General features: G+C 54.2%; 13 protein-coding genes across 13 annotated transcripts; 5 read left to right on the forward strand and 8 right to left on the reverse strand.

Annotated features, from left to right (window-relative positions):
• Positions 1–779: 779 nt before the first annotated feature.
• On the forward strand, positions 780–2,032 carry C7974DRAFT_143178 (ammecr1 family protein). The gene is made up of 2 exons (XM_046135641.1): positions 780–1,301; positions 1,353–2,032. Exons 1-2 carry the CDS (start codon positions 862–864, stop codon positions 1,741–1,743), a joined length of 831 nt encoding a protein of 276 aa, XP_045998759.1. The 5' UTR covers positions 780–861; the 3' UTR covers positions 1,744–2,032.
• A 47-nt stretch (positions 2,033–2,079) lies between these two features.
• On the reverse strand, positions 2,080–3,126 carry C7974DRAFT_307314 (uncharacterized protein; the record flags this gene model as incomplete). The annotated part of the gene is made up of 1 exon (XM_046138121.1): positions 2,080–3,126. The coding sequence occupies one exon, from the start codon at positions 3,124–3,126 to the stop codon at positions 2,080–2,082; it is 1,047 nt and encodes a 348-aa protein (XP_045998760.1).
• A 317-nt stretch (positions 3,127–3,443) lies between these two features.
• Positions 3,444–5,263, reverse strand: C7974DRAFT_143312 (Ca/Cm-dependent protein kinase B). Its single transcript, XM_046135643.1, has 3 exons — positions 4,721–5,263; positions 4,343–4,673; positions 3,444–4,292 (listed from the first exon to the last, which is right to left on the reverse strand). The coding sequence occupies exons 1-3, from the start codon at positions 5,004–5,006 to the stop codon at positions 3,707–3,709; spliced, it is 1,203 nt and encodes a 400-aa protein (XP_045998761.1). The 5' UTR covers positions 5,007–5,263; the 3' UTR covers positions 3,444–3,706.
• Position 5,264: 1 nt separating this feature from the next.
• Positions 5,265–7,539, reverse strand: C7974DRAFT_143302 (metalloenzyme). Its single transcript, XM_046135642.1, has 2 exons — positions 6,595–7,539; positions 5,265–6,538 (listed from the first exon to the last, which is right to left on the reverse strand). Exons 1-2 carry the CDS (start codon positions 7,361–7,363, stop codon positions 5,745–5,747), a joined length of 1,563 nt encoding a protein of 520 aa, XP_045998762.1. The 5' UTR covers positions 7,364–7,539; the 3' UTR covers positions 5,265–5,744.
• Position 7,540: 1 nt separating this feature from the next.
• On the forward strand, positions 7,541–8,666 carry C7974DRAFT_143333 (RNA polymerase II transcription mediator complex subunit 9-domain-containing protein). The gene is made up of 2 exons (XM_046135644.1): positions 7,541–8,238; positions 8,287–8,666. Exons 1-2 carry the CDS (start codon positions 7,809–7,811, stop codon positions 8,343–8,345), a joined length of 489 nt encoding a protein of 162 aa, XP_045998763.1. The 5' UTR covers positions 7,541–7,808; the 3' UTR covers positions 8,346–8,666.
• Positions 8,667–9,131: 465 nt separating this feature from the next.
• On the forward strand, positions 9,132–10,154 carry C7974DRAFT_411017 (uncharacterized protein; the record flags this gene model as incomplete). Its single annotated transcript, XM_046143521.1, has 1 exon — positions 9,132–10,154. The coding sequence occupies one exon, from the start codon at positions 9,132–9,134 to the stop codon at positions 10,152–10,154; it is 1,023 nt and encodes a 340-aa protein (XP_045998764.1).
• A 198-nt stretch (positions 10,155–10,352) lies between these two features.
• Positions 10,353–11,558, reverse strand: C7974DRAFT_308019 (uncharacterized protein; the record flags this gene model as incomplete). The annotated part of the gene is made up of 2 exons (XM_046138153.1): positions 10,353–11,078; positions 11,475–11,558. The coding sequence occupies 2 exons, from the start codon at positions 11,556–11,558 to the stop codon at positions 10,353–10,355; spliced, it is 810 nt and encodes a 269-aa protein (XP_045998765.1).
• An 837-nt stretch (positions 11,559–12,395) lies between these two features.
• Positions 12,396–13,758, forward strand: C7974DRAFT_374226 (mannitol 1-phosphate dehydrogenase 2; the record flags this gene model as incomplete). Its single annotated transcript, XM_046140144.1, has 2 exons — positions 12,396–13,167; positions 13,217–13,758. The coding sequence occupies 2 exons, from the start codon at positions 12,396–12,398 to the stop codon at positions 13,756–13,758; spliced, it is 1,314 nt and encodes a 437-aa protein (XP_045998766.1).
• A 62-nt stretch (positions 13,759–13,820) lies between these two features.
• On the reverse strand, positions 13,821–16,140 carry C7974DRAFT_389718 (kelch repeats protein-like protein). The gene is made up of 2 exons (XM_046141393.1): positions 14,038–16,140; positions 13,821–13,986 (listed from the first exon to the last, which is right to left on the reverse strand). The coding sequence occupies exons 1-2, from the start codon at positions 15,940–15,942 to the stop codon at positions 13,825–13,827; spliced, it is 2,067 nt and encodes a 688-aa protein (XP_045998767.1). The 5' UTR covers positions 15,943–16,140; the 3' UTR covers positions 13,821–13,824.
• Positions 16,141–16,242: 102 nt separating this feature from the next.
• Positions 16,243–17,773, forward strand: C7974DRAFT_389721 (Alpha/Beta hydrolase protein). Its single transcript, XM_046141394.1, has 2 exons — positions 16,243–16,313; positions 16,364–17,773. The coding sequence occupies exons 1-2, from the start codon at positions 16,265–16,267 to the stop codon at positions 17,701–17,703; spliced, it is 1,389 nt and encodes a 462-aa protein (XP_045998768.1). The 5' UTR covers positions 16,243–16,264; the 3' UTR covers positions 17,704–17,773.
• Positions 17,755–20,171, reverse strand: C7974DRAFT_355161 (P-loop containing nucleoside triphosphate hydrolase protein; the record flags this gene model as incomplete). Its single annotated transcript, XM_046139565.1, has 2 exons — positions 18,972–20,171; positions 17,755–18,918 (listed from the first exon to the last, which is right to left on the reverse strand). Exons 1-2 carry the CDS (start codon positions 20,142–20,144, stop codon positions 17,755–17,757), a joined length of 2,337 nt encoding a protein of 778 aa, XP_045998769.1. The 5' UTR covers positions 20,145–20,171.
• Positions 20,172–21,409, reverse strand: C7974DRAFT_389724 (ribosomal protein L11). The gene is made up of 3 exons (XM_046141395.1): positions 21,273–21,409; positions 21,103–21,219; positions 20,172–21,026 (listed from the first exon to the last, which is right to left on the reverse strand). The coding sequence occupies exons 1-3, from the start codon at positions 21,382–21,384 to the stop codon at positions 20,650–20,652; spliced, it is 606 nt and encodes a 201-aa protein (XP_045998770.1). The 5' UTR covers positions 21,385–21,409; the 3' UTR covers positions 20,172–20,649.
• Positions 21,410–21,450: 41 nt separating this feature from the next.
• C7974DRAFT_389726 (uncharacterized protein) lies at positions 21,451–23,233 on the reverse strand. The gene has a single exon (XM_046141396.1). It carries the CDS (start codon positions 23,156–23,158, stop codon positions 21,707–21,709), a length of 1,452 nt encoding a protein of 483 aa, XP_045998771.1. The 5' UTR covers positions 23,159–23,233; the 3' UTR covers positions 21,451–21,706.
• Positions 23,234–23,262: the final 29 nt, after the last annotated feature.

Here is a 23,262-nt window from a genome sequence, read left to right on the forward strand (position 1 = left end):
TCCACACCATAGGCACTGAGATGCGGCAATGAAAAAGTCGAAAAGTCATGATCGATCCCGATCAAGTGCGCCCAGTGATGCATGCGAGCATTGTTTTTGTTGTTCCCAGTAAGTGATTTGGGGAGAGGAGGGTCACACCTCGAGTCGACCGGCATTAGTGTGTACAGCAACAGAGCTCTTCTATGCTCGACCTGCTGAAGGAATATCTTCGTGCCAAGATCAAACACCCCCCAACATTACCAAACACGCCGTTCTTTCCCCCGTAGGGCGAGTGTGCATGAAGTTGGGGTTACATACTATCTACTAACATTAGGTCTTTGCAGTCTCAGGGGCTTTGTTGAGGAAAGTCGTTGGCTTCCGCAATACTCATGAACGCTGTGTTTTGATGCATTTTATTTAATGCACATAGATCAATACATTCAGTTCCAGTTGTGAGTCTTGGTATCGTGGTCTGTTCAGGTGACGTCGGGCAGATGGCCGCCCCTCAATGCATGTGGAGCAACACCAACCAGCGGGGTACACGCTCCCTCCGCTTCGACAACATCACACTCGCTCACCTCACTCTCCGCCGGCGATACAAGAGCCCAAGCATACGTCAAGTTTTCGACAACCTCGCTCTTGTACCGCTTACCGCGGAGAGTTCGTAGGATACCCTGCCGAGGCCTCCCGGTGCTTCGCCTGCACTGCCTTGCTTTAGTGTGCTTAACAAGCAAACGTCGGTCCTCCTAAAGGCTCGATAGCCGCCGAACCCAGAGTCGCTCTTGACCTCTCACTACGCTCCGATCAAGTCCACTCCGATAATACCGCCCCTCTCAAGATCGCGAATACTACGTTCATCAAGCGCAAACATCAAACTGCAGGATGGCGACCGACGCTCACTGCGCATACTGCTTCGAAAGCCTCGCCGCATCCCTCGAAAAGCGCCCTGCCCTTTCCCTCCGCCAGGTCGAAGCCCTCTGGAAGAAGTACAGCGCCTCGGCCACCACCACCGATGTTGCCGAAGCCGACACCGACTCACCTGCCAAACCCGCCGCCATATCGCGCCTCCTCTCACCCTCAAGTGGTAGCGCATCTAGTGCAGCGTCCACACCGAGCGGTACCAGCTCCGCCAGCAGTGCAGGGACGAGCATGACCTCGCTCGGCAGCGCGCTACAGAAGGAAGAGAGCGCACAGGGCGAGTACCCACTCTTCGTGACATGGAACACACTGTCGCGCAGCGGAGACAAGAGACTGCGGGGATGTATCGGGACATTCGAACCACTGGATCTAGAGGAAGGGCTGAGCAGCTACGCATTAACGAGGTAAGCCCCCACTTCCCCGGCGCCTCCACCACAGGACTAACAGCAACCCAGCGCTTTCGACGACGGCCGCTTCTCGCCCGTCACCGCCCGTGAACTGCCCTCCTTACAGGCCGCCGTCACTCTCCTGACCAACTTCGAGCCAACCCCCAACAACGACCCCCTGGCCTGGGACATCGGCACGCACGGCCTGCGCATCTCGTTCACATACCACGGCCGCCGCTACGGCTCCACATATCTTCCCGACGTGGCGCGCGAGCAGGGCTGGACAAAGGAAGAGGCGCTCGTGAGCCTAATGCGGAAGGCGGGGTGGAGCGGCAGGAAGGATGACTGGCAGAAGATCGGGCTGAAGGTTATACGGTACCAGGGGAAGAAGGCGGCGTTGGATTACGAGGAGTGGAAGGCGTGGCGGGAGTGGGTGGATGAGGAGATGGCTGACAAGTAAGTTCGCTGCTGGAGAGAGACGGTTTGTATACGACGACACGATATCCATGATAGAGCCAGCAAGGCGTCGAACGGTGCATCTAGACATAATAGACACGGTTCTCATTTGTAATGATGCTGGTGGCTAAAGAAGAAGCTCGATCGATATTGTGCTGAAGATGGGTAAGTGCTATCTCAAAACTTGGTGCTCGACTATGGCTCTACCGTTGTGAGGACGCTCGCGAGCTGAAGCGGCCGATCGAACGACGTAGCAATGCGCGCCCTGCGCTGCGTGTGAACTCAACTCCCAGCAACGAACCCACAACCACACAGCAACCACCCACCCCTCCCCACCCACTCAATGCCACCTCGCCCTCCTAACCTCCCAAACCCCCCTCATCCTCCCATCACACACCAAACAAAACCCCACATCCCCCTCAAACAACCGATAATTCAACTCATCCCCCACAGCCTTCATATAGTCCTCCGCCCTGAGCCTCCCAAACAGCTCTTCCTGCAGCCGCTCCATGCGGCCGAGCACCAGGAACGCGCGGTCGAGCAACTCGACCACGGCGCGCGGCTCGCGCATGCTCTTGGGGCGGCGGGCGCGGCGGGCGCACAGCGGGGTGCGGCAGTGCGGACACAGGTTGGCGTTGCGCGCGGTGCTGTTGAGCCAGTGTGCGAGGCAGGGGGCGCCGATTGTGTGGGCGCAGGCGGAGATGTGGAAGGCGGGGTGGGAGGGGGTGAAGGGCATGAGGCAGATGCAGCAGTGCGAGGCGTCGGCGTGGGGATCGGGGGTGGTGGAGGTGGGGAGGGGGAGTTCGTGGCCGAAGTCGTTGATGTCGTGGTCCGGGCCGATGTTTTCGAGCTCGGGGTCTTTGGTCAGGCTGGGGAGGAGGCGCTCGAGGCGGGCGAGGAGGCGGATGATTTCGTCTTGGAGGGAGTGGGTGCATGAGTTGAACTCTTCTACGAACACGGGGTCGCGTTGTAGACGCTGGGCTTCGGTTATGGAGTTGGATGTCTCGATGACGTTGATATAGTAGGCGGTTCGAATGTTGTTGAGGCTATGCTTGACTTGCTCTATCACATCCATGTCCGGGGTGGCCATGGCCTTCCTGGCAACTGAACGATTGCGCACTGCAGCACGATAGAGGTTATCATGGTCTCTCAAAAAGCTGACGAGGTGTTGAGGTAGGTCGAATAGCGTTGCATTTTCGACCGAACGCAAATATCCTGCGTATGTACGGCCATGGCGAGCGAGTCTGTTCAAGTTCCGCGCGGCGCGACCAATATAGACATGGTCGTTTTCGTAGTGATGTACTGATATACGAGCTTCGAAAACATGGCGCTGCTCACGAACGATGCCAATGGGAATGGCCACTTGAGCCTGTGCGGTCTGAGACATCTGGGGTCGTAGGCCGCTGAGCAAGTACGGGGCAAAGGATAGTAGATCGGGCATCGTGACGTGGTTCTCTTTGATAGCAACGTGACAGAGTCGATGGTAGGTAAAGGTAAGATGCGATACCTGCTGTGAACTCGTCGTGTCGGGACCGCACAAACGATTGTTGACAGAGTCGGACAGTTTGAGCCTGTAAAGGTTATTGAGCGACACGAAAAGAAAGCCCGTCTTACCGGGTGGACAATCAGTGGAGGATATACCAGGGCTACTATTGTGCAATAGCCTATTGACAAACCTAGTCCGAGGTAGTTGTTTTCACTCCGACTTTCTCATGCATAATAGTAGTGCCTCTTTCACTTGAGGTGACTCTAGTGCCTGGATCCCATCAGTGCGACAGTAGAGTGGACCATGTAAGTTGGGAAGAGAATCAGCTTGCTGAAATTTCAGTGGTATATAGTCGGAATCTGTTTGCATGTACAATTCATCAGCGGTCGTCGGCCAGCGCTTCGACCTGAACGCACGAGGCGTACCTCGCCATTCTCAGCAAGAAGAGAACGCAGAAATCGAGAATCGCAGCGCTCATACCTCAGCGCTTGCTCCACAGGCCCTGTTGTGTCTCACGGATCCTGCGTTCTTGCTCTCTTATCATAGCCTCAGTCTGACCATGACCGTTGCCTCTACTATCGACATGGTCAATCTCCATGGGATCAGAGCCTTCTTCTGCGGGTTGTGGGAATTTGGGAGCCGGGGGCGCGCCGCGTCGTGGCTCGTTCGACTTGACGCCTTCCATCATACTGGCGGCGCCGCCAGCTCTCAGCTGATTAATAGCACGGATAGTGTCGATGGCAGCATGAAGCGTACGCCTGGCGTTGAAGTTCTTCTTGACAGTTGGCAAGAGATCTTCTTCGCCTTCGGCCTGCTTTTTGGCGAGATCTGCAATCCAAGGATGCGACAAAGCTTCGTGAGAAGTCATACGCGCTGCGGGATCAACTGTCAGGCAGCGGCGAATGAACTCGCGAGCGGTCAGAGAGACACCACGCCAGTACTCAAGAGGCGTGAAGGAGTAATCGGCGACAAGGATAGCCTGCATTTCTTCGAGGTTCGAGTCACGATCGAAAGGAGTGTAGCCGCACAGGAGGAAGTAAGTGATAACACCGATGGCCCAGATATCGCTGTGCCAACAGTCAGCGAAGTTGGAGGAGATGTTTTGTTATCAACTTACACAGGCTTGCCGTGACCAGTCTTCCTGAAGATTTCAGGCGCCATGTAGCCAGGAGTACCACAAGTCGTGGTTAGGACGTGGAATTGTTCCTCGTCCATGATGCGCGATAAGCCAAAGTCAGCGATCAGCAGATCAGCGTTGTCTTCGGGCGTGCGGAACAGCAGATTCTCGGGCTTCAGGTCGCGGTGTACAATTCCATGGTCGTGCAGATACGCAACGGCGGATAGGGTCGCTCTGATCAGGTCTGCTGCGTCAGACTCGTAGTAGTTGCCTTTGCGGCAGATGCGATCGAACAGCTCGCCTCCAAGCGCAAGGTCGGTCACGAGGTACACTGGGATTTGTTAGCCATGCAAAATGCCATGGAGTCAGATCACCTACAGTTGTTCATAGTCTCGAAGTAGTCCACAAGAGTCAGAATGTTCCTGTGTCCCATGGAAACCCTTTTCAAGACTGCGATCTCGTTCCTGACCATGTGCTCGCGTCCTGCCATAAGCCTCTTGTTGATGACCTTGGCCGCATAGTATCTCCCTGTGTCGATGTGTACGCACTCCTTAACGACCGAGTAGCTTCCGGCGCCCAATGTCTTTCCGGTCTTGTACCGGCATGGCTGCACTTGCGCCTGCGACTGAGGTGTGTTGACTCCACTTGCTCCGTTCGAAGCCATATCTGCGAATGAGTTTCTCAACGACTCGAAACGTTCAGACGATCGGCGTCTACTGAGAAGGCGCGCGAAGCGTCCAAGGGCAAGGGTAGTACGATGGAGTCTGTGGGGGCCGACGTCTCAGCCTCGCTGAGCTGACAGTGTGCGCGGTGCGTTCGGAGCTACTTCGCAGAGGTGTGGATACGTGGGCCGGGAGATAAGAGCTATTGAGAACCTGCACTGAATGTGCAAGGTAGGAAATTGTGTTATCGTGTAAAGGTTCTCAATCGTCGTCGACATCGCACGGCAAGGGTCAGCTCACGGGCGCCGGACCCTGACACAGCTGGAGGGGTCGCCTAGCGGGGTGCTATTGACGTGCGCAAGCCTGCATGAACGCCTACTCTTCGTCCGTGATCAAAGTCTTGGAGAAATCAGACGCATATTGACGACTTCATAATATTCACATGCATCATTCTGTGCACATGGAGCGCAACAACGCGCCTTCCTCACGACACCTGTCGCTGCCCAAGTAGCTGGGGCGAACGGGTCAACATCGCGTATCAGGCCTCGGGCATCAACAACGCATGCAAGCTTGCAAGTCATGACTTTTGCAGAGTGGTTCTGCATCTGCAGCATCCTGTATTTGGATCTTGATCTAGATCTTGAGGTGTATGCCATTTCTATACATACAGCGTTCAGTCGTAGCCAACACTCCCGTGGTCTATACAAAAGGGAATCATAGGAAACGAAGAGTCGTTAGCCTCACGACTTGACAAGCAAGCTAGTGCCGTCCATAGCCTCAGGCTGGGAAAGACCCATCAGGCTCAAGATTGTAGGTGCGACGTCACCGAGAACACCGTCCGTCTTCTTCAGACTCCAGGATTCAGGAGCGTTAGCCATGACGAAGGGAACCTTGTTGACAGTGTGAGATGTCTTCGGCGTGGCCTCCTCGGTAAGCATCTCCTCAGCGTTACCATGGTCAGCGGTGACAAAGAGAACGTATCCGCTCTCCTTGCACTGATCGTAGACCAGCTTGATGGCCTTGTCGGTCTCAGTACAAGCCTCGATGGCTGCCTTGTAGACACCAGTGTGGCCAACCATGTCAGGTGGTGCGAAGTTGTTCATGAGGAACTCAAACTTGCCAGTGCGGATACGCTCGCAAAGCTTCTCAGCGACAGCCATAGCGCTCATTGTGGGCTGGAGATCGTACGTGGCTACCTTAGGGGAGGGAACCATCTCACGCTCCTCGTTCTCAAACTGCTTCTCAACACCACCGTTGAAGAAGAAAGTAACGTGAGCGTACTTCTCGGTCTCAGCAACGTGGCACTGCTTCACACCCTGCTTTCCGAGCGTCTCCGCAAGAACATCGTTCATTCGCTGAGGAGGGAAAGCGATAGGGAATGTGTAGCTGGGGTTGTATGCGGTCATGGTGGTAAGGTGGATGTCGGCAGGGTAGGGGAGGTCGGGCTTAGGCGAGCGGTCGACGTCGCCCAAAAGCTGAGTGACCTCACGAACACGATCGGAGCGGTAGTTGAAGAAGAAGACAGTGTCCTTGTCTGCATGCACGAATTAGCATCAAGACATCTCGGTACTCAGCCCGTTCAATTCTTACCTTGGATTCTGCGCTCCTTTCCACCGACAATGATGGGCTTCAGGAACTCGTCGTTCTCGCCCTTCTCGTACCGCTCCTTGATGGTGGCTACCGGATCGCTGCTCTCCTCACCCTCGCCTGTGAGCAGACCCTTGAGGCCGATCTCAACACGATCCCACCTCTTATCACGGTCCATGATGTAGTAGCGGCCAACGATTGTAGCGAGCTCGCCAGTACCAATATCCTTTGCGGCCTTAAGCAGATCCTCCATGTATCCGGCGCTGGACTTGGGGTCGGTGTCACGGCCGTCGCCAAAGAAGTGGATGAAGACCTTAGGAACGCCCATCTTCTTAGCGACCTTGAGCAGAGCGACCAGGTGGTCGATGTGCGAGTGGACACCACCGTCAGAGACCAGACCGCAGAGGTGAAGCCTGCCGTTGCCGTCGATGGCCCTCTGGAACGACTTCTTAACGTTCTCGACCTCGCCGAGCTTGTCGCTCTTGATTGTCTGTCCAATGCGGACTGAGTCTTGCCAGACAACGCGGCCAGCACCAATGTTCAAGTGGCCGACCTCGCTGTTGCCCATCAGGCCCTCCGGCAGACCGACGGCGAGGGAAGAGGCCTCGAGCTCGGTGTAGCCCTGGGCGGTCTTGGAGCCGCTCCTGGCAAATTCGTCCATGGTAGGGGTGTCCGCAGCGAGGATGGCATCTCCATCCTTGCGCGACTTCTCAGTCGCAACACCCCATCCGTCGATGACGATAAGGACAGCCTTCTGGTCGACCTGCACCATGATGACGGGTCAATGGGAAGGAAGTGGTGAAGGAGGAAAAGGATAAAGCTCGAGGAGAGACTCGAGCGCAGGAAATGTTATAGGTCGCAAAGGGTGAACAAACCAAAAGTGTTGGAGGGCGCACGGAGGGGTAGTGGGGCTTTCGCCCTAGCATCGGCGTCAGAGGGCGTTTTGCTTGAACCACTCCACCACTCCACCAGACCACCGCTATCACCGCGGCCGGCGCCACTAATCTATCGCCTGGCCTGCAAAAAGAAAGCGCTCGTTTCAGCGCTCCACTCAACGCTTGCAACTGCACCTCAGCAGCCTGCGGCAGCACCGTCGACGCAGCCAATCACCGCGCCACTGATCTGCGTGGCGCGTCGGACAAGGCGCGTCTCCTGCATCAACACCAAGCCCAGCTATCTCCACAATTACCTCACCTGGTGCCTCAGCGACACTTATCATGTCTGGAGCTGCCACACCCCACGCCCCAGCGTCTGCACGCGCCTCGCTCCCACCGACGGGCACAGCAACGCCGGCACTGCAACCTCCAGCTCCGGCCTCCCCCGGCCTCCCACCGCCAACCACCTTCGACATCCTGCCCGACCTCCATAAGCTGCTCAAGCGCCTTCTCGACACCGCTCCCACGTCTGCACCCTCTCAGTCAGCTGCAGACAGCCCTCTCGAGATCCAGCATGTAGCCACCGCGGCCACCGACATCAGGCTGAAGCTCCAAAGAGCACAGCGCGCTGTCATGGCTCTACCAGAGATCGACAGGACATGTGAGGACCAAGAAGAGGAGATCGAGGACTTGGAGGCACGCATTGCGCGTCTGAGGGCCTCCTTGCGGGAGCTCGGCCGGTCCACGGAAACGGCAGAGGATCGAGACCAACGTATGACGGGTTGAGCCTCCGCGTGGACTACAATTGATCGCCTTTTAGGACAAACCTCCATCGACTGCATGGACGCCCTCGACATGGCTCTGGCTCAAGGAGCATAATACTACGTGCATCGCTACCCCGGCCAAACATACCCGAAAAATGGAACAGCCACAGGAACACCTTGGTATTTCAGAAGTTGCGAGAACATGTCTCGTAGCAGACCATAACGTTATTTGCTCCATGACCTGCTGAAGCGTTCTCTATATTTGCCAACATGTCGAACAAAGTAAATACCCCTGTCGAGCAAAGCACCGCTCAAGCTGGGGAGGAACAGACATGGCACCCTGAGGATCGCTCGTCACGACTGCGAAATGTAGTTGCGGCGAAGCAGTACATGCGTCTTACATATTTGCCGAAACAGAACCAAGGTCGCTACACGGCGTAGCATCTCTGCCATGCGCACTACATTGCACCCACTACATTCCTAGACTGCAAGTCAGCACAGGCAAGTCAGCACAAGACTTTGCCGGTTCTCAGTCCAGAATTATAGTCTGCGTATCAGACTTACGTATTGTCTCTCACCATGTTACCTTCCCTCATAGAGGTCCTCGGCAAACATGCCTACCACCAGCGAACCAAAGATGAAAGAATGATTTCAGTGTGAGACATGCTGCAAATGGAAGCAGCTCGGCAGCTTAAGACAACATATCTTGGACAATACAAGTTTTACCTATCACACTCATCGTCGGTTTTCTACAAACATGCCACTCTTCATTGTGAAACACGGCCTCAGGGAGGGCAGTGAAAGGATATTTCTACTCTGTGGACGGGGCCATTTATACGCCAGGGCCCGACACTTTACTATTAACCTCATGTCTTCAACTGAGCGAACCAGCATCGCCAACATGTCACAGGCTTTCCGAAACTTCAAGGAGATCCGAATCAAGACGCGGACTGTGCTCATGGCGATAAAGTGGGACGTAGACAACTTGTGCGCTACACGGGGCATGTCATTCCTCGACATGCTACGCGAGGCCCAGTCTGAGCAGACGGCTCCGCGCCCCGGGACTCCTCGAATTTTTGCTAATCACCAAGCCCTGGGCAATCTACTTGCAATGCTGCAGGAAGACATGGAAAGGACCAAGAATCCAGCCTCAGACAAGCTGGCCTTCATTGCCTCACGAGCTCAATACGTTTTTGCAATGCAGATGGTAACGTGGATTCGCCACAGCGGTAACACTTCTGACACTAGGTCCTATCTCAAGGCAGACCATGACTTCAATGATCTCATCGGCACCCTAGTACAGTGCTACGAGGGCGAGCTCGTCAATTTGATAGCCGAACTTGACAGCCTGCTTCCAGGTATGCGTTTTGAAGAGGTCTTTATCATGAAAGGCCCGGACCCAGATATCGCGGCCGTTGGATCACTGCTCTCCACTACAGAAGCTAGAATCCAGGACGACATGCTCGTCGAGAACTACGAGCGAGACCATCGCATGCGGTGTGCTTTCTGCCTTGAAGCATACACCGCAGCCGATCCGGCTTTCGAGCTTACCTGCGGACATATCGTTGGCCAGACTTGCATGTCTACGTGGCTGCACTCCTCTCAAGCGCAAGCCACCTCTTGCCCTCACTGCAAGTTTGTTCTATGTCCACCGCGACAGCGCATCTCCATCTCACCCACACCCGCGCAAATCGCGCGTCGTGATTCGATATCGATCCTTATGAATGTGGTCTGGAACATTGCTAGCGGCACTCTGCAGACGATACAGATGGTCTATGGACCGCTGGAAGCTCGAGGAGTGGCCGACAGCATGGAAGATGCCATCAACACAGGTCTAGCTCTTAGGGGTGTGGAGTGTCGTGTATCAGTGCGTTACGACGAGAATCTACGCAAGTGGATTGCGACTACACGCTCCTTGTTTTGAAAAATTTCGGAATCTTGGACAGTCTTTACCCAAATCAGTGTTTTTGCTGTTTCGGCCGTGTGTATGGCTACTTTCCACTATAGTTGTAGCTAAAAAGTCGGAACTATGCAACGCTTGTTTTTTCCAATTCCTCTACTCCCCTTCGACCCATTATGTTGCTCGAGATACCCAACGTCGACCTGCCACCAATCTCACCGCCTAAGTAAGAGTGTTATTCCGGCTATCGTCCTCCTGCACCCCCACACCCCACCCCTCACCCCAACTAGTATGCAAACCCACTTTCTTCCTGCTCTCCACCAAGGCCTTGATCAGCGCAACTGTAACCTCCCACCCCTCCTGCAGCATGGCCTCACTCGTACTCAGATCCGGCACATGCATGAACACCACCGGCTTCTCCCCGCCCTGTCCATTCATCATGTGATAATGCGCCAGCGAGTTGTAGTAAATAAACCCACACAAAAAGTTTCCAGCATCGGGGTTCGTGCGCACGTCCGCGGTGGTCGATGACCCCAGACACCGTTTCCACCGCGTTAGCACGTCCGCCGTGTCGAATCCCGTGTGCAGCACCTCCGGGTAGTGTGCCACGGGAAACAAGTCGTCGGCCAGTGCGTCCGCGAACAGGTCCCCGTCGACGTCGTTCGTCTTGCCGAAGCCGCGCGAGTGCGCGCCCTGCTCGATGGCGTAGAACGAGCGGCTTGCCGCTAGACCAATGTGCAGGACGATGTCTGGAGACGGGGAGTAGAAGCTGCTGGGTGGTAGCAGTTGGGGCACAGTGTTGAGAACGTTCTGGTAGGTGACGCGGATGGGCTCATGGTGGACTCTGATGTGGATCGGGGTTGGGTTGGTGGGTGAGGCGGGGATTAGGGCGGGCAGCGTGGAGGCGATTTCCCAGGAGGAGTTCTTGGGGTATTTGTCGAGGAAGGGCTGGAGGGTTGTTAGTGGTTTGGCATATGGTTGTATATACAAGGAATGAGACTGAAACCGGGGGTTTAATGGGAATATCAACCAAATTGTATACGAAGTTGATTCACCCAATATCCATCGTAGACCGGGCAAAAGGCCAGTATCTCTCGCATGGTCCATCTGCTCTTGCACGGTGTATTCGATTGCCTAGGTATCATACACGGTTGCACTGTTCAAGTTGCTCATCACTCCCCATGAATCTCGGCTGCGTGCTTCCGCCGACATGCTTCTGCGTCATTGAGCAGGGCGACGTGGACGCCTCGAAGCTGAGACTGGCATGGACCAAGACAACAGAGATGTGAAAAAGAGCGAACTGAAGCTACCAATTTGCGGGGTCGATGGAGAAACTAGACTTACGCCAAAGCCAGTCACCAGAACGTGAACAGGCCTTTCGCCTTCCACGGCAGGAGGTTGCCACGCAGCATACGAAGCGTCCGGCATCGTGGGGGTAAACTCACCAGGTGTGCGATGACAGAGACTAAAGTAAAGAATGTTGTGCTGTCGAGAAGAACCAAAAGCTGCAGAGCTCCCTTGTATTGAAGTATACTCCATCTAGCTAGCATCCCAGGAGTGATGACGAGAGGGGCCGCGTTGCCCGATCAAGGCCAGATCCCAGCACAGCAGCCGCATTCAGCACCCTGCATGCTGTAGACTTCTAGCAAAATCTTTGGGTCTGTAGCGAGGCCCTGGGTCGCACAATCGAATCCCAGATCGTGTGTTGTTGTTGTGATCATCGAAGCATCACCTGCTGTTAGCGCGAATCAGACAAGCTCTAATTTGGGCTACCTAATCGAGTTCCGAGGTGCGGAACGTCGAGGTCAACCCCACAAACCACCCCACATCGCTCTTGGTCTTGGTCAGGCTTGTTTGAGTTCCCTCAGACATCGGAAGACACACTGGAGATGAAGCCTCGTCGGATGAGCACCATCGGCTAGGGCCTTTGCGGCCATCTGTGTGTGGTTCGCACTCGCGTCCCTTAACCTCCGAACTTTGGCCTACCGAGACCGTTGCGACGACAAATGCAGGGTGCCGAGCAATTCATACCTCAGCTGATTGGCCAGACCCAGCGTTCTAGTACCCATGCGTCATCGCAATTGGAGTCGAAGAGACGCCGTCGGATGAAGCTCACAGTAACTTCCTGCAGAGCCGCACCCGTTCTGACAGCCGTGCTCTAGATCCGTCGAGCTTAGATCAATCCTCAAGACTGACATTGAGGCCACATCCCGCAAGACGAGCTCCAAATTGCTCGACTGAATTTCCCCCATCACAAACCCCGCAATGGCCTCCACAGATTCGCCCAAGAGGGAGTACAACCTCGCCATTGTAGGCGGCGGCATCTCAGGTCTCTGCCTCGCCATCACACTCCTGCGATATGACATACCCATCACCGTGTATGAAGCAGCGTCTCACTTCGGTGAGATCGGGGCCGGCGTGTATCTGGGTCCGAATGCGGGGCGCGCGATGAAGCTCATGTCCCCTAAGATCCACGAGGCCTTCACCAAGACAAAGACCGGCAACCAATGGAAAGAGAAGGAGGATTCATGGTTCACAATTCGCGTAGGCGACGAGCGTAGAGCGGACAAGGATGGTTTCGTAAAGCCAGGCAAGAGAGTGGGCGATGCTTTGTTCGATGTGCCAATGGCGGCGGGAGGCGATCGGGGAGGCGTGTACCGCGCAGCGTTCCTGAACGAGCTGGTCAAGGACATTCCTGACAACATTGCGCGCTTTGGCAAGAGACTTGTGGATTTGAGCAATGCAAAGGATGACTCTGGGGATATGGTGCTTCACTTTGCCGACGGAACTACAGCACAGCATTCTGCAGTCATTGGGTGCGACGGTATCAAGTCCAAAACGAGGCCATGGTTACTCGGCAAGGACGATCCTGCTTCGTTTGCAGAGTACTCGGGAAAGTACGCCTACCGAGGATTGATTCCCATGGAAAAGGCTATACCGTTGTTGGGCGAGGAAGTTGCAGCGAACAGTTCCATATTCATGGGTTACCACGGGCACATTCTTACTTTCCCCGTCCAAAAAGGCAAGACGATGAACGGTAGGTCTTCGCTGGCTATTGATAGTCTCACAACAACTGACATGCGTAGTTGTTGCATTTAACTCGAGCAAAACCTGGGACGATGAGAAGTGGGTAATCACCACATCCAAAGAGCAAATGGAAGCCGACTTTGCCGACTGGGGCCCGCAAGTCCAGAAGATTGTGGGCGCCATGGAGAAACCCGACGTCTGGGCGCTGTTCATGCACCCACCCTGCAACACCTTCTACAAGGGGCGGCTGTGCCTGCTCGGTGACGCCGCTCACGCAACAACGCCACACCAAGGCGCGGGCGCGGGCATGTGTATTGAGGACTCGTATATTCTCGCCAATCTGGTCAAGGAAGCGAGCGATGTGGATGGTCTGGAGCGCGCGTTCAAGGCTTTCGATCAGGTCAGGCGGGAGAGATCGCAGAAGAACGTGACGACAAGTCAGGAGGCGGGCATGTTGTATGATCTCGAGCTTTTTGGCGATGATTTGGAGAAGATTGAGCACAGCTTCCTGACTAGGATGCAGTGGATTTGGGAGTTTGATATCGAAAAGCAGTTGGAGGAGGCGCAGAAGATTATGCGGGGAGAGACAGTGGAGACATGATAGCATATTGAGGCTGCTGTCAAGTTGCCCCTTTGCAATACAATTTTCAATAATTGATAGCAACGTCTATCTCCTCCGCCCCGCCCCCGCACCAGCGCTCTCCTTATCCGCCAAACTAACCACCTCACCGATACCTGCGGCCTCCTGCTCGTCCTCGAGCGCACGGATCTCCTCCCTGCAATCCCAGAACTTCTCCTCGGCATCCTTGAAAGCCAGCTGTCTTATCTCCTGCACTAAAGTCAGCAATGATCAATATGTTACGGTTCACGCGAAACTTGCCTTTACACCAAACTCATCCGTCCTCTTCTTACGATCAAGATCCTCGATCTTGAGATTAATCCACGTTTCTTGCGTCCTGGCGTAGAACTCGCGTAGCGACTCGAACGGCCGCGGGTGAGGCAGACCATCAGTGAGCGCGGAGATCTCCTCGTTGGTGCCGAGGTCCTCTTCTGCGTCCTTTGAGGGCACGACGACGGGCGAGTCGGTGACGCTTGTTGGTGCGGTGGAAGGAGCAGACTTCTCATCTTCTTCATCTTCATCGTCCTCGTCCTCGTCGTCTTCGTCTTCGTCGTCTTCCGAGTCTGCTTCGTCGTCGCTGCCGAGCCAGTCGTCCAGCTCGCGCTTGAAGATCTCTTGCACGCCATCTAGATGGTTCAGGTTGACGGACCAGAGCTCGTCGAAAGTAAATTCGCGGTCGCCTTTTTCGAATGTGCCGCCGTAGATGTAGAGCGTGTCGCCTTGGACGGCGAGGGCTGCATTGAAGCGTGGGTGCGGGAACTCGAAAAGGCGCGGCTTCTCAGGGCGTTGTTCCTCTTCCTCGTCTTCTTCTTTGGCCTTTTCTGCCTCGTCGTCCGAATCATGCGGAGTGGCAGCTCCGATTTTCTCCTCCAACGCCTTGAGGTTGGCGAGCAGCTCTTCCTCATCAGCTTTTCCACGTGCACGGCGGCTGACATTCGCTTGCTTGGCCGCCTGCTTATTTGCGTTGGCTTTGGGCCGGCGTAGTGACAAGGGCATGTATCTGTTTCGCTCAATGTTCCAGATGAACATCTGATTGAAAAACTCAGAGTCGATGCCCTCCTCGCTCTCCTCGACGTCATGGACACCGCCAAACATCACGCCACGACCCTTGTGGAAGGCCATCGTAGCTCCAGCACGCGCCGGATTTGGCGCGTTCGCAGGCATCTTACGCTTATCCCACGACACCGTTGGTGGGTTCGTTGACGGCTGGTCAGCGGGTGGCGGCGTGACACGCAGGAACCAGGTATCAACGTGGACCTTTGGCTTCAATACCATTCGAGATGCAGGACCACCGCCGCCGCCTCCTTTCTTGCCTTTGACCTGCTGCTGCTGTCCCTTATTACCACCTGCAGCAGTCTTCACTCGGGAGTAGCCGCCATAAATGACGGCACCTTGGTCATGGGGAAGTAGTGAGAAGCTTGATCGTGCATCTGGGACTGCGCGCGCTGCCTGCAACTTTGGCGTGTGCCACGTGAAGTTGACACAGTCGTAGATCCATATATCGTTTAAATACTTTGTAGTCGCTGAAGTGTCCTGGAAACCTCCGAAAAGAATGATGTACTGCTTGAAGCCGACCATACGATGTCCACTTCGCGCTGGCGGGCTTGATGCTTTGCCTTTCGTCTCCACACGCGTCCACTCTCGGCTCTTGGGTTCCAGTTTCCAGAAGTCGTTGTAGTGATAGAACGTGCCTTGCTTAGGCGAACTGAACTCGCCACCAAACAAGTAGATCTCCTGCGTGTTCGCAGCTCGACACCAGGCATGTCCGGATCGTGGTAGAGGCGAATTTGGACTCGTGACTTTGTTCCAGGTGTCTCTCTTTATGTTGTAAATGAAGAGATCGTTGTAGAAGTGTGCAGTTGCGCCATTGAAGTACTCTCCTCCGTACAACAGAACCTCGTTCTCATTGGCCGGGTTTGCGATCAATGTGCTGGATGACCTGGCTGCTGGTGGCTCACAGGGAGCCTCAGTGATTTCATTGAAGGCCTCCTGCTCTTTCGCATATTGCGCCAGAACTGCATCAAGGTCTACGGATTCTGTGTCGGAGTCCACATCCTTGTTTTTGGTGGCTTGCTTCTTATCCTTCTTGCCAGCTTTCTTCTCTTGCTTTGCAGCCTTTGCAGCTTTGGCGGCCGCCTTGTCGCCCTTCTTTTTGTCTTTTGCCATTCTGTCTGGCTACTTTGCTCGTAGAGTAGCCGTTAAATTTCGATTTCAGAAATCGCCCCCGCAGTTGCTGGAAAATTTCGCTCTTGAAGATGCAGAAGGGGAGAGCTGATGGGAATCGTTGCAGAAAAAAGGTCAACTACCTTAAGATGGTGGTCGCTTTCTTCAGACTTGCTGAGATGTTAAATGCAATTGGACAGGAAATTCGAAACTGAACCCATGCTCATGCGTCACGACGGTGATGGATGTGGGGCACTTTCCTTATCGATAAAGCTCTACCTGACATTCACTCCACCCCTCTTACTCTACAATAAACACCAGCAATATGATACAGGCAGCCAAGATCCTCGAACAAAGAAGTCACCTAGTGCCTGGTATATCTTTCTATTTACCAGCACTAGTGTCAAGGCTCTGACTGTTCTAGGAAAGCTCAGAATCACCGAGCACTTCTTCCAGGTACCTCGTGATTACTCGAACCCCTCAGCAGGGCATCTGCAACTGTTTGCACGCTCGGCTCTCAAAGCCGAGAAGCCGGCAGACTATTCTCCAGATGGCACACCGGACCCAAAGAAGGTCCAGCTACCATGGCTTGTATATCTACAGGGCGGCCCAGGCTTTGAGTGCCGCAGCCCTGAGAACGTGTCCTGGGTTCCCACTATCCTAGACAAGGGATATCGCGTTCTCATGCTCGATCAACGTGGTACTGGACTGTCCACAGCCATCAGTCAAAGCTCTCTGCAGCTCCGTGGCGACGAGAAGGTCCAAGCAGAGTACATGAAGAGCTTCCGTGCGGACAGCATCGTGAAGGATTGCGAGGCCGTACGGAAAGCCCTAACTGAGGACTACCCCGAAGACAAAAAGAAGTGGTCCATAATGGGTCAATCATTCGGTGGATTCTGTGCTACGACATATCTTTCATTCTATCCTGAAGGGGTCAAAGAAGCTTTCCTCTTTGGTGGTCTGCCGCCTCTGCGCAGCAACCCGGACGAGGTCTATGAGCGCCTATACAAACGCGTGAAGAAGCGAAACGAGCAATATTACGCAAAGTACCCCGAGGATATCGACCGCGTAAAGCGCATCATCAAGCTCTTGTCCAGATTCGGCGACACTACTGTCCGTGTACAAGGCGGAGAGGGCTATCTCAGCGCTCGTCGATTCCTCCAACTCGGAATCTTCTTTGGAAAGCATGGCGGTTTTGAAGATGTGCATGCGTTGGTTCTGCGAGCAGACACAGACTTGAGCCAGTTTGGACACCTGACACGACCTACCGTTCTTGCACTTGAGGCTGCGCAGTCGTGGGACACGAACGTCATATATGCCTTGTTACACGAGCCTATCTATTGCCAAGGAGAAGCAGCCAACTGGTCTGCTGAGCGACTTCTTGAGAAGTTCCCTGAGTTCTCACTGCAGAATGTGGAGTCATCAGACCCAGTTTACTTTACTGGAGAGATGATATACCCATTCATGTTTGACTGCTACCCGGAGCTTGCGAAGTTGAAGCAAGTGGGCCAAATGCTTGCTGAAGAGAAGGATTGGCCAAAGCTTTATGATACTGAGCAGCTGAAGAAGAATGAGGTACCAACGTACGCAGCTGTCTACCATGAGGACATCTACGTCGATTTCGAGTTGAGCATGGAGACCGCGAACACCATCAAAGGGTGCAAGCCTTTCGTCACAAACTCAATGTATCACAATGCGATTGGAGCGAAGACGGATGATGTGCTTAAGGAGATATTTGCGAGGAGAGACGATGTTATCGATTGAAGTAGTTGACCGAAACGTGATGGATTCAGAGGGAGCTCGTTGCATTTTCGTCTACAAAATAGAGTCGATGACCTCCGACACCCAGTCCAGCTGAACCGCACTAACACCTCTAGCCCACGCCTTGCCAGTGAACACAAACTCGTTGAAGACAATCGCCTCTACCTTCCGCCCGAATAGGACAGACCCTGGATGTATCGCAACCAGCTGATTTCCATTAAGCGTTTTGTAGCTCCCATCCGGCATCATCCTTGCTGTATTCGCTACAAACCCTCTGAGCATGCACGCCAAAATGTTCTTCGTCCTCTCTTCCGACGGGCTCGAAGCATCTTGATCATCTCCTGGTGTAAGGAGCTTGAGCTGCTGGCACTGCTGCCTCAGCTGCTTTCTCACGTTCATGACATTCTGCATCGCGCGGTGCGAAACAAAGTGCCGGATACACCACGCCTTACGGTCTGACTGCTCCTCCGCATACCGTTGCACGGTAACAAGAAGCGTGAGATGGTCACCTTCGCGGCGGTATAGTTCTCGGCGCGCTTCCTCTGCTTCTTCTTTCCGCTCTTCCGTGACCAAATTGAGGAACACGTTTTCCACGCTCAGCGCGGAGATGATGTCGATGACGTCGAGGAGGCAGTCGCGCTCTGGTCTTGCCGCCTCGACCAGAACACGTCCTAGTGTGGGTGTGAGTGGGAACTTTGCGATTTTGAGACCGATCTCGCTGACTGTGCCAGTCTCGGTGAGGGCCTGTAGATGGAGGAGGTGTAGGAGGGCTTTCTCGAGGGCATCGCGCGGCGGGCGGTCGAGGAACGGAAAGTTGAGGACATCGTCTACACCGCGCGCTTTCATTGTGAGGATTGCCTGGCTGAGGTCGCACCGCAGGATTTCGGGCGTGGTGCGCTCTTCCATCTCGTTGTAGCCGGACTCGGTGTACAGCCTGTAGCATTGACCGGGTGCCTCACGACCCGCACGACCTTTGCGCTGGATTGCGGCAGATTTGGAGATCGGCTTGACGAGCAGCGACTCAAGTCCGAGACGACTGCGGAATTGCTTTGTCTTTGACTTGCCACAGTCGATGACGAATCGCACTCCCGGCACTGTAACGGACGTTTCTGCGATATTTGTTGCGAGGATCACCTTTCTTGTACGAGCTGGAGTCGACTCGAAAATGCGTTGTTGAGCGTGCTGTGGTAGCGCAGCAAAGAGCGGAAGAACAAGGAGCTGTAGCTGTCAGCATGTGTATTTTCAAGACGTTAGAAGCGTAATGCACTCACCTTAGGTACGTCGGTATCCATGCCTTCCGCATAATCGTTGACAAGCTTTTCCAGGCCTTCGATCGTGTCTTGACCTGTAAGGAACACGAGGATATCTCCAGGTAGCGGTTCTTTGTAGTGTATTTGAAAGATGAGTTTGAGAGCAGCTTCGACCCAATCTTGTGTAGGGCTCGGAAGATGTACTGTCTTGACTGGGAATTGCCGACCTTCGACGAAGCACTTGGATACCCGGCTCACCACGGCCTGTTCTTCCTTCATAGTCACATCGCCGTCTGATGGCGGTAATGTCTTTGCTGACGCCCCAGACTCATCGAAGAAGTCAACAAGCGCTTCAACGTCCGCTGTGGCACTCATGACGACGACTTTCAGAGGCTGCTCTCGCTTCTTACCACTCTGCTCTACTCCCGCGACCAGATTTTGCAAGAAGCCAAGGATCAGATCGACATTTACACTCCGTTCGTGCACCTCATCGACCACCACAGCGCTGTACTGCGACATGATCGGATCTCTCAGCATTTCTTGGAGCAGCATTCCCTCGGTGAGAAACTTGATTTTCGTGTTGGGTCCGGTAGCATTGTCGAATCGCACACTGTAGCCGACTTTCGCCATAGGGCTCTGGCTTCCCATGTAGCTACCCATCTCTTCCGCAACACGCCTGGCCAGCGATATCGCAGCGACTCGACGGGGTTGCGTGATGGCTATGCATTTTGTACACCATTTCTCACTTAGCAGAAATTGCGGGACCTGTGTTGATTTTCCGGAACCCGTCTCTCCGGTCAAGACAAGGACGTTGTTCTTTTTGAGGGCTAACCTGATCTCTTGAGCCTTTGGCCAGATGGGCAGAGCTTTCCGCTTTGGTAGAAGGTCATCACGCTTGCGCAAGAGATGTGGTGGAACAGCTTGTTGAGGTCTTGCACTCGCCGGCTTCGTCTTTTGTCCTGATGGCTGTTTGGTTTCCTTATGGCTATGATTTGAGACCCGAGATATCGACTTCGGGGCCTCAATCTCCACCTCGTCTGCTTCGGTTTTCGGTTCATCGAACTTGATCGATTTCCCATCACCTTTCTTTGGCACTTCCACTCGTTTTCTCTTCTTGCCCTGTTTCAACTCCACATCACTGGCACCCTTGAGGCCTTTCTTGGGTGCATCAACACCTGCCTTCTCTTTCGACATCTTGTTGTTGTTTGAACGCGTGGTGGTGTTCGTTACCTTGAACTTTTTGCGACCGAACATATCTTTATCGATAAACCGCAAAGGGTTTAGCGCATCTTGATCCAAATTTCGACACGAGGTTTGCGCAGACTTAATACATAGATGCAATTTCGAACAATCTGATCTCTATCCTAAGTAAGAATTTACTGGAGACATACAGCCGTAGGTACGGATCATAGAATCGTTGAAGCCTCCACTCCAAGAGGCTAAGCTGCAGATATACACAGAAACAACGTTACATCACGCATCAAGATAACGAGTTGGAGTCGACAAAATGGGTATCGTATTGCCTTATGCCAAGGTCACTTTTGTTTCAGACACCTCGAACGCCGTAGCTGGACATGTCCCACCAGTTGAACTGGAGCTCTGTGTTGGAGACGTACTGCTCATTCAGCTATGTAAACCATCTATGGCGTAAATCATCCAATCATGTCTGTCATGCACCGTTTTATCGATGTGCAAACATTTACTCCTCAGGGATCTCGATCTCGCCGGAGTGGATGTCCTCCTGGACAGCCTTGGGGCTGCGGCCGTCAACCTGGCAGCCGGTGGAGAAAGCAGTTCCGAGGATCTCAAGAACGGTACCCTCGAGGGACTTGGCCATAGACTTGAAGCGCATGGTCCTGGCAATGGAGATGATCTCGTCAAGGGGAATGGACTTGGTGTGCTTGATGTTCTTCTCCTTCTTGCGGTCCCTGGGAGGCTCCTTGAGGGCCTTGATGACAAGGGAAGAGGCGGAGGGAACGACGGAGACGGCGGCCTGACGGTTCTGGATGGTCAACTTGACGGTGACGCGGAGACCCTTCCAGTCGCCAGTGGCCTTGGCGATATCTTCACCGACCTCTGCGAGTCTCATTAGCAATTGCTTGAATTGGCGCTTGCGCAGTTTTGCGCTCGCGTGAAATTTTGGAATACGCACTCTTGGGCGAGAGACCGAGAGGACCGATCTTGGGGGCAAGGGCGGAGGAGGCACCGACTTCACCACCGGTCGCACGGAGGTGGATGACCTTAACCTCGGAGGGATCGAACTTGGGAGCTGCAGCGGTCGTTAGCCAGGCTGTCGCAGCCGATCAGAAGGACGATACTCACGCATGGCTAGTGCGAGAGGTGGTCTGTCTTTTCTGATAAGTCGGGTTAGTTGAACGAGGAGTTGAAGAGTCGAAAAAAGTTCGAGGCGGCGACGATATTGAGGTGGGCGCATCGCTAAGCGAGCCAAGGCGGGCTAGCTGCATGGGTCGTGGATGGAGAGAACGCCACCCCACTTCATCTCTCGCCATCACGAGTCGCGCTTGCCTGTGTACCATCCTGTACTTTGTTATTACGATCATATGCATTAAATACTGACTTCTACCGCAATAGTCCTTGCACTGCACTGAGCAAGGCTCACATTTTGCTGAGCAGTGCACCCGTCCAAGTCACTGTCCTGGACTGGCAAGCTTCTGTACCATACAAACTGCAACATACTATCATCTCGCATACCGAGAAACAAAGAAGTCGGGATCCGATTCCTCCTCCACCATAGTCTACAATTCCTTTTCCCCTTCAGTTGCCTCAACGATCTCCTCTGCGTCCGGAGCTCTCGCGGGTTTGCCACCAGCATCTGCATACGTGCCATAAACTCGCCCACGTTCCGAGTAGTACAGCTTCTGGACGGTATTCACGCCAATATGCCAGCTGTACTCCTTTGCCAACCTGTGCTGGATCTGTTCGAAGCTGACGTCCGAGGTATCCTTCCAGACACAGATGCACGCTTTCAAGAATCCTCGATGCGCTGTCGGCTCACTGATCCTCTTTCGCCGAACTGTTCCGGCAATTTCAGGACCAGCGCCAGCAGCATAGACGGCCTTGCCACCGATTGTATTGTACTTGTGACCAGCCTGCTGACCGCGACGTAAAACGCTCCGGCTCGGTTCCTCAATCTCATCCTCATGCTTGAATCCGTACTTTCTCGCCAGTTTCAGCAGGGCAAGATGATGGATTTTACGAACCGTATCGTCAGTGGTAGTCTCACCTGGGAACATCGCTCGATACCGTCTAGCACTCTCTGTGTACGTAAGCTCTTTTTCGTCAAGCCAGTACACGAGCATGCTGGATGGATAGTCGATGTCGTCTCCGTATGGTAAGTTCTCGGGCGTCGGCTCAGGTGGATCTTGACCTGGCGTCAAGTCAATCCGCGTAGGCATACGGATGACTTTGATGGTACGGTACTTGAAGTCGACAATGTCGATGTCTTTTTGCTCGAAGCCATCTCTCCGGCGTTTTGCTGCGTTGCCTCGGGACGCCACAGCAGGATCACGGGTGATTCTCACCTTTTTCTGCACCCTTTCACTCTCTGTAACTACAGGCGCAAGCGCGGACCCGCCATGTGACACGGACCTTGGACGACCGACGTTTTCCATGTATACTGGCGGTATCTGATTTGATTGCAACGGTATCTGGTCCGCACACTGGGTCTCTCTCGCAGCAGGAGCGGAGTGTGGGCTATCCGTCGCATCGTCGAGGCCGTGCAACATTGCTACGTCTTCGTATGGTGGTTTGCTATTGCGTTGGAAAGAGATAGACGTGTGACCCGGTAGCGCAGCACTTCTGCTCTCAAAGAGTGGTGAACCAGGGCCGTGAAGGTAGTCAAACATAAGTGGAGATATCAATGCTGGCAACTGCGATTGCGGAATTGCTAGAGTGCTTCCCTGCGTACGGTTACCAGCACTTGCAGCAAGAGCTAACGGAGAAGACTCTGTGATAGCCGGTGATGTATTCGAACGCTCCTCCCTAGTAATCGCAAGAGCAGACCCGTATAGAGGCGCACTATGTGGTCTGCTCGCTGCGCCAATTCTAGGATCGCCTTTCATGAGTTTCAGTCCTGCCGGCTTCTTACGGAGACGGTTTCTGGCAGGCAGAACACCGCGTCCTAGCCCCGGTGTAATTCCATCGTCCGCGCTGGATCCTCGATAAGCCGTGTGTACTTCCATATCCATTTCGTCTTCGTCACTGTTGGAGACCTTAGCGACGCCAGTGGACTCGGGAGATGGGGTCGGGTAAGTGTTCGGGAGATGCCGGTTGTTTTGGGGTGTTCGCAAGT

Source organism: Boeremia exigua (genome assembly GCF_020726555.1).
Source record: "Boeremia exigua strain MPI-SDFR-AT-0100 chromosome Unknown C7974scaffold_4, whole genome shotgun sequence".
NCBI classification, from domain to species: Eukaryota; Fungi; Ascomycota; class Dothideomycetes; order Pleosporales; family Didymellaceae; genus Boeremia; species Boeremia exigua.